Source organism: Falco punctatus (assembly GCF_963210335.1).
Source record: "Falco punctatus genome assembly, chromosome: 15".
NCBI classification, from domain to species: Eukaryota; Metazoa; Chordata; class Aves; order Falconiformes; family Falconidae; genus Falco; species Falco punctatus.
In genome coordinates, this window is record NC_137595.1 from 15,361,484 (window position 1) to 15,373,827 (window position 12,344).

The 12,344-nt window shown below is 44.0% G+C and overlaps 1 protein-coding gene across 1 annotated transcript in view; it reads left to right on the forward strand.

The window, feature by feature from the left end:
- Window positions 1-12,344, forward strand: part of LOC308053892 (uncharacterized protein) — a gene marked incomplete at its 3' end in the record, with an annotated part of 72,006 nt that overhangs the window by 15,308 nt on the left and 44,354 nt on the right. The window contains exon 3 of the mRNA XM_080365803.1: window positions 5,429-5,590. Within this exon, the coding sequence (XP_080221929.1) occupies window positions 5,429-5,590 (162 nt within the window). The remainder of the gene's footprint in view (window positions 1-5,428; window positions 5,591-12,344) is intronic.

The following is a 12,344-nucleotide window of genomic DNA, read 5'->3' on the forward strand; positions in this document are numbered from 1 at the left end:
GGATAACAAAGATCGGAGCGGTTAGGCCAGTATCCAGCAAATGCAAGCAGCGGAGAAGTGGGGAGGCAGCTGGGAAATGGTGCAGAGCACTCCAGCACCTGCATGTAAGGCATCCCGGCCCCTGGGCTGAGCCTGCCTGGTGCCAGCTTTCCTGCTGGCTGTGGGTATTCTGTCCCACATCTCTCCCCAAGCACATGGAGAGCTGATGGGGAGCACCCGTAGGTTTGGCACTTGCAGGGTGGTACTCATTTTTCCCACCATGTGCCGAAGTGGTCCCTAAAGGATACTAGGACTGGGAAAAATATTTGCATCAGAAATGGAAGCAGACTCTGTTTTCCCAACACTGGAATATATTTAGGAACAGATCATTTCAATTATTTTTGCCCTCTAGTTCCTTGATAAATATATCATTGCATTTATTATTGGATTTATAGTCTGTTTTTTGGGGGAGACAAAGTATTTAGCAGCTGATCTCAGTTTTAATGTAGGAGAGTCGATCCAGCTTATGCCAAATGAGGCTGTGATGCTTATTGTCTCCTGAGAAATTTGTTCAAGTAATTTCACTAGTAAAAGATTTCAGGGATAACCAAGCTCAGGAAATTTATTTATTTATTTATTTATTAAAAAAAAGGGCTGCTGTCTTGGTTTAGAAGAGTTTGTGTCTATTTTCTAAGTCACATTTTCATTTCTGAGGCCAGTTTTCGAATGTGGGGACTGAATTACCCAGGGGTGCCAAGCTAGTACATCCAGCTGCCAAAAAATGTTGGCATCAGGCAGGCCAGGCCCAGTACCCCAAAATTACTTGGGTGCTAGCCAGGCACCTACCTGGTCTCGAGCATCAGAGTAATATCTCACTAATTCAACAGGTCTTTAAATTAGGTTGGCTGGTTGAGCAATAGGTCCATGGTTCCTGGCAGCCCGTTGGAAGAGGAGAAACTTCCCAAGCTCCTAGGCTGGTTCCTCACGGGGTTCCTGGAAGCAGCCAGAGCCTTTTTGGTGGTGGCCCTTCGTTATGGGTGCAGCATGTTGGGGGACCGGGACCTGGCTCCCCTCAGCAGTACAACAGCTAGGGACAAGTGGTCCATCACTAATGGCAGCAGCACCACTGGGGGTTGGTGGGCAGTGGGCTAGGGAGGATGGACCCCTCCCTGGGGTGAGGGACTGCAACTCGCACCGTGCCACCTATGGGTGAGTGCAGCCCGCAAGGCAGGGACTGGATAAGGAGCATGAAATGGGGGTGATAAACTATAAATTATCATCAGTCAATGCAAACTTAATTAAAAATGTGAAGGGGCTGTTCCTTCATCTTTCCCACCATAAGAAAGGTTTCACAGCCTCTCTTTAATTCGACATATTTGGTGGTAAATTAAAAATGGAAATGGGAAAGAATTTTCTGAGGCTCTCAAAGATGAATTATTTGCTTCACATGTTACATTTCCTCTTCCAGTCATGCTGTTTGCATTATTGCTATGTGCTGCTCGAGCGAGGTAGGTTAGGAAATCCCATGGCTGGAAGGGGAGACCTCAGGTGTGGTTTCAGGGCGCACTGACCCTGGGCAGGTGGCACCAGCTTTGGGCTTTCATGTATGCCACCTTGGGGCTGCTTGTTTCCTTTTTTTTTAATTTGGGTAATTTTCACAGCTCTCTGTTCTGTGTATACGAAGGTATTTTTAGAATTAAGTTTATGAACTGTTTTTTTCCTTAGTGATTGATAGATAAATATCACAAACATCTGAGCAAATAAATTCACCCCTCCCGCTTTCCATGCTCTGCAGTCACCCAGAGGACTCATGCTGTTGCGTTAATCTGTATGCAAGCAATCCGGTCAGTAATCTGTGCCAGTAAAGGGATTTATCGCCTCGCAGTGCACAGAGGCGATGTTCAATCTTGCTGTCAGCTCTAGGGTATGCCCCATTTAGTTGTTGGAAGACAGCAGGGTTTTTTTCCTTGCTGACTTTAAAGTGATTTCTATGACCTAAAGGACACGAGCATGAGGACTACTAAGGGCTTTTGAAGCTGATCTGCACAGCATCTGTTTTGGAGTGCAGAAGAAATCTCTAACACCTGCATGAAGCTAATAACAACAGTGCTTCAAGCCCCACAAATGTATTCTAAATTACAATAGATGCCTGCACTTGCTGTGCCCTCAGAAGGGCTGCAGGAATGCAGGGAGGACCTGGGGTTTGATATGGCATGTGAATGGCCTGAGACCAGGTCTCCAGACAAAAGCCCTGAATCTGAAGGCAATGCCCTCAGCACCCTGGCAGTCTGCAGAGTCACACCGGGTGTCCAGAGCCCCTTCTGCAGACACAGCTCTAGTGTTTTGAAGGTGCTAAACTGCCATGCATGGGCACTGGGCAAGAAATGGAAATGCTGTTAATTCCTTTAATTTCCACAGCTCGTCAGAAGAAACTTTGTGGTTTCTTTCCCTGTCCTGGAGAGGGCTATCAGCGATCCCACAGCATTCTTGCCAGGCACCTCATGTCTTGGAGGGAGGGTGGCAGACGAATGCCGATTATCCTCTGTCCTTAAGGGATCAGTAGCTGTTGCTCTTTCCTGGTCTAGAATGACAGACTGCCTGTTGAAATCTCGCCTCTGAATTGACAATGCTTCCTCACAGGGAACAGCAAATGAAGAGACCTTGGTTACACTTCTGGCTTTGTAACATCACTTAAATTTTCTGAACGAGGCACAAACTGTAACTTAGAACCAAACTCCACACAAGGCTGCAATGCAGCAGTGTTCCTCTTTCAGTGAAGCTTGCAAAGGAAGCAGGGCATCCTGCAGACCATCGTGTCTGACTGCGGTGCTCACCTTGTCTGTACCCCATTCAGGTAGACTGGTAGCTGGTGGCAGGAAACTGGGAACAGCTATGACTGACATGTCTGAAAGTGATTCTCTTCTTAGACATGACCAGACTACTGGTAAGCCTTTCCTTTCTTTTTAAAAAGAGGATTTGGTGTTTCTCAGTATTTCACCGTAGAAATATTCATGGTACAAGTACAAAGATCCTATTCCTGTCCTTTTCACTGTCAATTTTGTGGGCTTAGTTGTGAATTCAGGATGCCAGTGCTTGGTTCTTCCTCCCACATCATGACAATGTGGATAATCGCAGGGGCCGGGCTCCTGCCCTCTCCTTCCTTTTGTCCAGCTGTTCCCTACACAGTCTCGCTGCAGTGGGACGCATGGGGGATGTGCTGTCCAGGGCCTCAGGCATGTCTGTGGGCAGCACAGGCTGTGTACCAGCCTCAGGCAGACCCCAGAGAAAGGCGGCTTTATTTTCTCTTACTCTCCCCAGCCACGCTTTCCTCACCTTGGCTGTTTTTATGCTAGCCGTTAAGGCAGCTTTAGTCCTGTACTTACACATAACTTGAGTACATCCTGTTCCTCATTAGCACATTAGCAACTGTATTACATCAGAGGCTGTAGGTCTCAGTTATGGTCACCCTGCTAAGGTCTGTATAGAGCTATAGGAAGAAATAATCTCTTCCTCAGAGTAGTTCAGGTCTAAGCACACAGGAAATGGAAGTGCAGGGGTAAAACAACACGCTCGAGGTCACACAGCACGTATGGGGAAAGTCAGGAAAAGAACTGGGTCTTCTGGTTCCTCTGCATGCGCTTCCCTTCTGTTTTGCTGTCCTCTGTCCATTATACCTTGCTCTCACAGTCACCTCTGCCATTTCCAAACCCAACTCTCCATTAGCTGGTTCTCCAGCCTGGTTTCAGTCACTTGCTTCAGCCTTCCAGCTCTTTTTTTTTTTTTTTTCTTCTTTTTTGTTTTTTCCTCCTTACCCCCTGCTCAGTCACAGATCTACCAGGAGCCATAGACTCTTTCTGAAGGGTCAATGTAAGGTAACTGAGCAAAGCAAGTCTTACGTCAGCTGTCCTACCCTTGTTGGGTGGAGAGGTCTGCACTGCTATGGCAAAACTACTAGGCTGGAAGCTTCCAAAGGGGAGCAGGATTTGAGACTGACACTTCTTAGCCTTTGCTTCAGCCACCTATGATGACTCTCCTTGCCCAGCTTTGGGTTTAATTATTCCCTAAATTTCACTGAACTGCTCAGCCTGAATGCTAAGGGGTTCCTTCAGGCCCTTTTGCTGAATTGATTCTCCAAGGAGCCCAGACCATGTTTCCATATAGGATATGGGTAAGAAGCCTCCCTTCGTAACGCCATGGTCAAAGATGTGGTTTCTGCTTTTTTGGCAGCTATGGAAATGGAATTTTACCTGGAGTACAAGCCGGAGCAGAAACTATTGTATTTCTCCATGCTTGTTAAACTGGTTTTTAAGCTGTTGCATCTTTGCCTATAGCTGTTCCAGGTTCTTCACTAGATTTGGGGTGTGACTTTCAGCTACCTTAAAGTATCAATGTAAGCATTAATCGGCTGTAATTGTTACACTAAGGCCAGGTTACACTAGCTTAATATTTGGTGGAAACCAGAAGAGTTTTTCTATGGCCTGTGACATCCCAGGAATAGATTATAGGACTGACAAGGCTGCTGAGATGTCCCAGCTCAATGAGGTCAGGAGGACCATCTACGTAACAACTGTGTTATTGGGGGCAGCTTCCATCAGTAGTGGACTTAGCACAGTGTGGAGGGATATTTCTGTCATGCAAATACAAAGTTAATCCACGTGACATTTAAGTAACATTTATATGAACAGAGTTGAGTGCTTTTAAGAGGTGTCAGAATACTCTTAGAGTGACAAAACCGGCTAGAAAGAGGGAAAGGGCTGTGTGTGAGAAGCACAAGTCAAAGTAGAGAAGGGAGGATGGGGTTTTTCCAAAGCTGTTTTCCCTTCAGCAGCTGGAATGTGGAAGCCCAGCCTCATGGGATGTTGATGCGGAGATCTGTTGTTCCATGCGATTTCACCTGTAACCTTTTTATCCAACTTTCAAATCCAAACATCTCATCATGTTCTGTTACTGGAATATCTGCTTCACAGATTCCTTGGTGTTAAAACGTGGCCAAACTGAGCAACAAGAACATTTCTAGAATTTCCTTGACAGCATCCCTCCGTGCTGCAGCCTGTGCAGGAGCACTGTTTGTTCTTGTGAGCTTTGATGCCTGCTTCAACACACAATCACTCCTTTCTCAGTTTGACCTTTTTATTAAAATTACCAGGAAGCCCTGAGGCTTCAGTTAGGATTGAGCCCTCCTGTGTATATAAACAGTTTAAGAAAAATGAAATGCAAAGGTTAGCAAGAGGCTTGCAGAGACTTTGCTAAACAGGTGGCCATTTCATGGTTTCTTATTTAATAAACTGAGTGAGCCTGGAAATCATCCAAGAGACAAAAAGGTGTTGACATTCTCATTTTCATTGTTGCATTTAAAGATTTAACTGTTTCTCTGCAGCATAAAATACAATGGTGAGCTTTTTGAACATCAGTGACAGCGCAGTGTTACTAAGCAGACTTTCTTTCCCAGCACCTCTCATGGGTGAGTCCTCCAGGCCTGTGCCTTCCACGTGGGGAACAGCCGAAGGAAGAGATTGCCCATGCAGTACTAATTCAAGAAGAGGAATGAAAGATCCAAATCCTGAAGACACCTGGCAAAGCCAAGGAACTCAAACCAGTTATCCAGGAAAAGGTATGAAAGGGGAACTTGCTAGTACAGGCAACATATAAACCCAGAGCAGACACTACCTTAGACAACTGCTTCACCACTGGAGTGGGGCGAGAGATCTACTGGAAATAAAATACATAACTCCAGAGAGGCAGAGGCATTGCAAATGGCCCAAAGCTAAAGCAGAATGTAATGCACCATTCATTTTATTTGCATTACATTCTATTTATTTTTTTTAAGCTATACAGGGGAAGAAAAATCCCTAGGGTCAGAATGAGGTGCAGATTTTCAGTAATGTGCTCAGTAGAATGGATGCATAAATCCCATTAGCAGAAATGGAAATCAGTTGTTTAACCCAAGTAATTGAAATTGTGTGTTGACTTTGTTATCTTCCACAGTAGTAGCTCTGAATCCTGCCTCTTTGGTTGTTCTTGGTAAATAAAATGAGTTTTGTTTCTACCAGGACTGTGCAGGGAAAAAAAAATTGTCTTCCAGATCTGAAGGCAGTGCAGGTCTGCAGCTGCAGAGCCACCAGGCCCACTCTGGACCTCTTGGAAAAGGCCAGTAGCCTGAAGAAGGTAGGGACAGAAGGATGCTGCCATAAGGGAGGTACCAGGCTGCATCTGGACAGCTGTGTGGAGCAACAGTTAGTGTCCAAGGGATTGTATTTACATGGCTCATCATTATTCCCTACTGAGGCATGATTACATGTTTCCTTGTGCTTCCAAAAAAACCTACTGTTGGGCTGAACTGCCATGATTAAGGATGTGAGCCTCTAGGCCAGGAATAAAATTGCTACTTCTTAAAAATTTTAATGAGGTTTAACAGGTGACTTTCTTCTTTTGGTAAAACTGGTTTCTTCCTTGAGGGCTGCTTGAATTTGTTCTCAGCTTCCAGTGATTTTAATGTGGACAAGATTTACAGTAGGAAAGGAAGACAGCAGTGAGACATCATCAGAGCCTCTACTGGCCCCAGATGTTTTCTATGTGCCTCTAAATCTTGAATCTATTTTTGGCAGGTCTGGTCCTGCAATCTGCACAGTTCTTCATCCTGAAGATAGCAGTCAGCTCTGCAGGCAGCCACCCTGCCTTGTCCTGCCTGTCACGTTTGGTGTGTGGACATGCTTGTGTGGTGAGGAGCAGGTCTGATTTGTGTTCTAAAACCTCCCGGACAGATGAGCTCTTACACTGTGTATAGGCTAAACCCTGGAGTTGATCCTGGTTGGTTACACACAAAGCAGCCACAGGGAGAAATCAATACAGCATTTCACTGACTAGCAGAGGAGTCTCCCAACAGGTGACAGGCTTTGAGCACCATCGAATCATGCTTTTTTTGCTCAGTAGTTTGCATCACATGTCCTGGGATACCAGAAGGAAGAGTGCCGGCTGCTTCAGGAGGGATGCGGTTAGCTGGACTATGTCAGTAAAACACCTGGCATTGATGCTCCAGGATTGAGCAATTCTGATTTGTCACAACTTCTACTGGGTGAATAAATCCTTAGTGAGGGCTTTTCTAAAGGCTGGAAGGACAGTGTGTCACACAGCTCCAGCAGTCTGGAGGCATGTTCAGTTCTGTCCATCGGCCCTCGTGTAAATGAGAAACAGTAGTGTTGTCTAGGACAGGCTCATTATTCCTGCTGTGTTGACACTCATGTGAGTAACAAATACAGTCATAGTGGATCAAGAAATTACTGTGAAAGTTACAGTTCAGACATTTGGGTATGGCTGGGAAATTGCTTAACAGTTTTTCTGGTTTATAAACGTGGAAATGAGACTCTAGTAGGAATAGGTGTAGGACTTGGGTCCGCCAGGACTGGGAGTTTACTGTACTGAATACAGTAATGCACAGTTAAGAGATGGCCTTCAGCCCTCAAAACATTCCAGTCCAAGTGAAAGAAGTGAGCTCAGGCGGGATAGAACAGGAAATATGGAAGGAAAAGGTGATAATGGTGAGTATTGTGATTTGTAAGTTTGGTGGTCCTGTAGAAAAGGGTTTTTTTCAGGAAAGGATCTGAAAGAGGGCAATGTCTTTGTTTTACAGAAGTGTAGAAGCAGCTTCTCCCAAACACAAGGAGGAGTAGGGGAGAAGGGGCAGCTGCAATCATTAGAGCAGATCATTGCCATGGAGTCATATTCTGCAGAAGCATGTAGGGCAAGATCGTGTTTTCCAAGCTGTAAGGAAGTCACTGCCAGTGTGCCAGTGATCCAGACATGAAACAACAACCTGAATGGCAGTTTTGGTTAGGTGGGGATAGAGGAGTCTGTGCGTTAAGTGAGATTATGCTGAAAGAGTTTGCAGGATTCAGGCACAACTTTGACTATGAGGACCCAGGGAAAAGCATAAAATGACAGACTGTGAGCAGTTAGAGGAGTGATGGTTCCAATGGGCTTTTATATATTCTGATTAAAGGAAAGAAGGTATCTAAGCAGGCTTGGCAAGGAGAGAGGCTAAAAGCCACTTTGTCCAACATGTCTCTAAGAAAAAAAACCAGTCAGGTAACGCTCTATAAAAGCTCCTCCATTGGCAGCACAGCTGGGAGACAGATGAGTCCATTGCTTTGTAGAAGCATTGGCTCAAGTACCGGGTTATGTAGACGTGGTATCTTCGTTTCGGATCTAATGTGAAATTGCAGCTTTGGCCTGGAGCTCACAGACCTAAGGAGGCTCCTGCTAACTGCCAGCTGACTGGTGGTACCCATTCCTGTGTGAGTCTCCTTATCTCTATGGGAAATCAGGAGTGGCTTGCCTGAACTCAGCTTGCAGTGTGAGAGGGTGTACGATAGATGTTGTGATTTAGCAGCTAACAGTCTTTCAATTAACTTTGATCTACACCGATTTATCTATAGCGCTGACTTTAACATCCTGCAACACCAGGAGTCATAAAGTCACTCACTTAAGTGAAAAACCTTACTGAAATGTGTTGAACGAACACAGTGGTCTTTATCAGCCAGACCTGATAAATCCACAACAAAGAAATAGTTACCTTGATGGGGCATTCAGTTATGCCATCTTCTAATTCTTTCATGTTTGTGTACCATATTAGCCTTTCTGTGATTTTGCTTGGGGTTCATGCAAGATTATGGCTTCTTGGCCATCTGCTTTTTCTGACCATCCATTTATTTCTTTCCAGCCCTCTGGAACACCCCATAGCATTCCAAGTTTTGTCAGAAGTTAACGCTAATGGCTGTTAATGGGTGTCAGGGGAAATGGAATAACTGATGTCTGCAGATATCTCTCTTCAGCCAAATTATTCTGCTGTGAGACCCAGAAATGATCAGGCACAATAAAAAGCACTGTTAGCGAAGTCTCATTGTACAGACCCTTGTGCAAAAGGATCCTCTGAGGCTCATGGACTTCACAGCTGCTCATTGATTTGGGGCATTAGTGATCAGTGCCAATATCAGCTTTCTCTAGGCAGTTTTTCTAAGCTTTTATGTTTCTGGCAACTTAACTTTATAAAGGTGCTTGTTTTCCAGGTTTGACACTTATTTTCCATGAAAGAATCCCTGAAGATCAGTTTGATTTCTTTCCAGCAGCCCACAGCTGAGTTTAGATTTGTAGACCATTAATTTCAGGGAAGACCTTGACTCAGCTGATGGTTGAGGAGACAGTTACTGCCATTTGGTTGCCCACAACTTTACTTAAGCTGAGATAGTAGCATAAGGTTTGACTTGTAATGCGGGGCATCTCTGTGATGTTAAGAGTCCAGGGCAGTGTGGAAGAGACACCAGGAGCGAACCACCTCTCTTGTGTAGGTCCCTAGTAAGTAGGTGCCTTGCCATGCTGGTCAAGCTCTTCAAATACCCCAGGCTAGTGCTGCATATACAGCTATAAACATCACAAATTGCAAGAACTGGATGTGCCTAAAGAGGCAAATGAGCTGCAGCTTGGCTTACCCCTAGCAGTCAAGACCTTCTGTGCCCTTAGCACTTGTGTTGTTTTGGTGTGACTGCATTGAGGGTGGAGAATGTGCAGTGATGGGGAATGGCTGAACCCAAAGGACTCTCTGTACCTTACTAAAAATAGTGTCATTTAAAAAAAAACCAACAAAAAAACCACAACACAACAAAAAAACTTGTTGCGATTCTGCTAGGGGAATGATAGGACAACTTGGTCAAATGTATTTAAAATCTGCTAAAAAAATCCCATGCTTTGGGATGGCACTGGAAGGATAGAAGAGTTATTGTTTCCAGCTGTAGTAGTTCCATTATCAAATGAACCCTAGGTGTAAGTAATGTGAGATGCCTCTGCATCCCACGTGCATGTTCAGCCTTCAGAGTAATTAACACTGATTGTTGTCGTTTTTATAACAGTACCTTGCCAGTGTGCTGCAAGATGTGCATGAAATCTGGCAGCAGTGCTGAGAAGGGGACCCAAAGGCCATTGACAATATTCCTAGTGAAGGTACCTGAAGGACTTTGGCTTCAGTCTCCCAAGTAAACTTACAGCTATTTTTATGGTAAGTTTTCAGCTGAATCACAGTGTCTCTTCTAGAAAAGCAGATCTACTTCACGAAACGCAGTCTGATGGAAGCTAAAGAAGCTAAAGGCAATGGAGCAAAAAGATGACCCTTTTGGACAGAGAGATTAGGGTAGGTATTTTGTGGCAGAGAGGGAAGAGATGTGGAAACACTGATAAACTGGGATTAAAAATAAACCCAGAAAGCATTCTCAGATAAATGAATACAGAGGGTAATAGCTTGTGCAATTATTTATCTCAATGAGGGACAGTATCAGAGAATGATTTATAAATTGGGGGGGGGGGGGAGTATTTTGGTAATAAAAGTAAGAAATCAAGCACCAAAATACAAGCTAAGATCAAATTTAATTATTCTTTTCGGTATTTAGAACGTCTTGGAGAGGCTTATCTCCACTTCTATATTCATATAATAATTTGCATATCATAGCACAAACTAGAGGTGTTTATGGAATCCTCAAATATAATAAATTATAAGCGAGTGCCAATTTATCTGGATTAAATAGAGATGAAGTTGATGTGCACAAGACAAAAGGGAATTTTGGTCCTGTTATGTTCTGATTTCAGCTGAAACTTCCTCTTTGACTGAAACACAACCCCGAATGTTTCACAGTTCTGTAAAAGGGTATTGTGTTCCCAGTCCCATTTCCCCCCCTCCATGGCTTTCTATCTTAAACAGGGCTGAAGTTTGGTGCAGGGTACTAAACACCTGTAGTATCTCTGCCTGATTAGGGAACTTGTCTATATATTTTATGTATCAGGAGGAAGTTAATTGCATTTTCAGTTGCTTAATTTCATCTTTCTTAAAGGATAAACACAGTTCATTATGGTTCATGCCCCAGAGTAAATCAAGATTTTTATGAATGTGAACAAGGTATCCTCTCAGTCACTTAAGAGTGGAGGTTAGTGACTCTCAAAGTCATTGAAGAGTATGGGCACGTTTTCAAAGCTCAAAATACAGAAGGAACTATTAAAATATCATCCTCTGTGTTGTTTTTTTTAATGTCATTTTTACCCCCCTTCCTTAACTATAAAAAGAAGCATAGAATAAAATAAAAAAAGATGTTCTTCTTTCACAGTGAACCCTTGTCCCTACTGTACACAGGACTGTCCTGGTTTTGGCTGGGATAGAGTTCGTTTTCTTCTTACTGGCTGGTGCAGTGCCATGGTTTGGATTTAGTATGAGAACAATGCCGATAACACGCTGATGTTTGAGTTGATGCTAAGCAGTGCTTGCCCTGAGTCAAGGGCTCTTCAGTCTCTCGGGCTCTGCCAGGTAGGAGGTGCACAAGAAGCCGGGAGGGAGCAGAGCCAGGACAGCTGACCCCAACTAGCCAAAGGGATATTCCATAGCATAAAATATCATGTTCGGTATATAAACTGGGGGGAGCTGGCTGGGAGTCACAGATCGCTGCTCAAGGACTGGCTGGGCATCAGGCAGTGAGTGGTGAGCAGTTGAATTGTGCATCACTTGGAGTTTTTTCCCTTGAGTTTTATTCCTCTCTCTCACTATCCTCTTTGTTACAATTATTATTGTTGTTATTATTATTATTTTTACTTTATTTCAATTATTAAACTCTTCTTATCTCAACTCACGGGTTTTACATTTTTCTGATCCTTGGATTGACTGAGTGGCTGCCTAGTACTTAGTTGTTGGCTGGGGTTAAACCACAACAATGACCTCATGCTTATTCTTTCTTCTCCAGCTTCATTCTTCTCGACTTTTGGCACATCCACAGTATGAAGTCTGCCCAGATTTAAAATTCTTTTTGATTTCCAGAAGGGTGTATAATTTATACGTTCTACACTGACTAGCAGAGCTCCCTCAGCTAGAGGGGAGTGGTAAAATAAGGATACGCTCTCAGCAAATACTCATTGCTCTAAGGTGAGGTTACTTGTCCAAGTAAGGAGTTGAGGGGACCTGAAGCTGCTTGCTGCTCTAACTGTAGTGGAAAATTTTGGTGTCTTACTGGAATGGCTGTGAGAAGTATTAAGGCATGTTCAGAAGTTCTGCTGTATCTGTTAAGCAGTGTCCTAGGTAGCTGCACATCTGAATTATTTTGACTTTAATTCTCCACAGTCCTGCCTACACGCTTAATTTGGTGCATTGGAAGTAAGTGCTAATGATACCATGTGAGAAGTCTTTGTAGGAATGGCAGCTGAACACTGCAGCTTAATGGAGTACCCAAAATTAATTTAATTATTATTTTTCTGTAGAGAGGAGGCATTGCAGCAAGCAGAATTTTACAGATAACCTCCAGCTTCCTGCAGAGTCGCTTTTTCAAGGGTTCTCATCTGAAGGT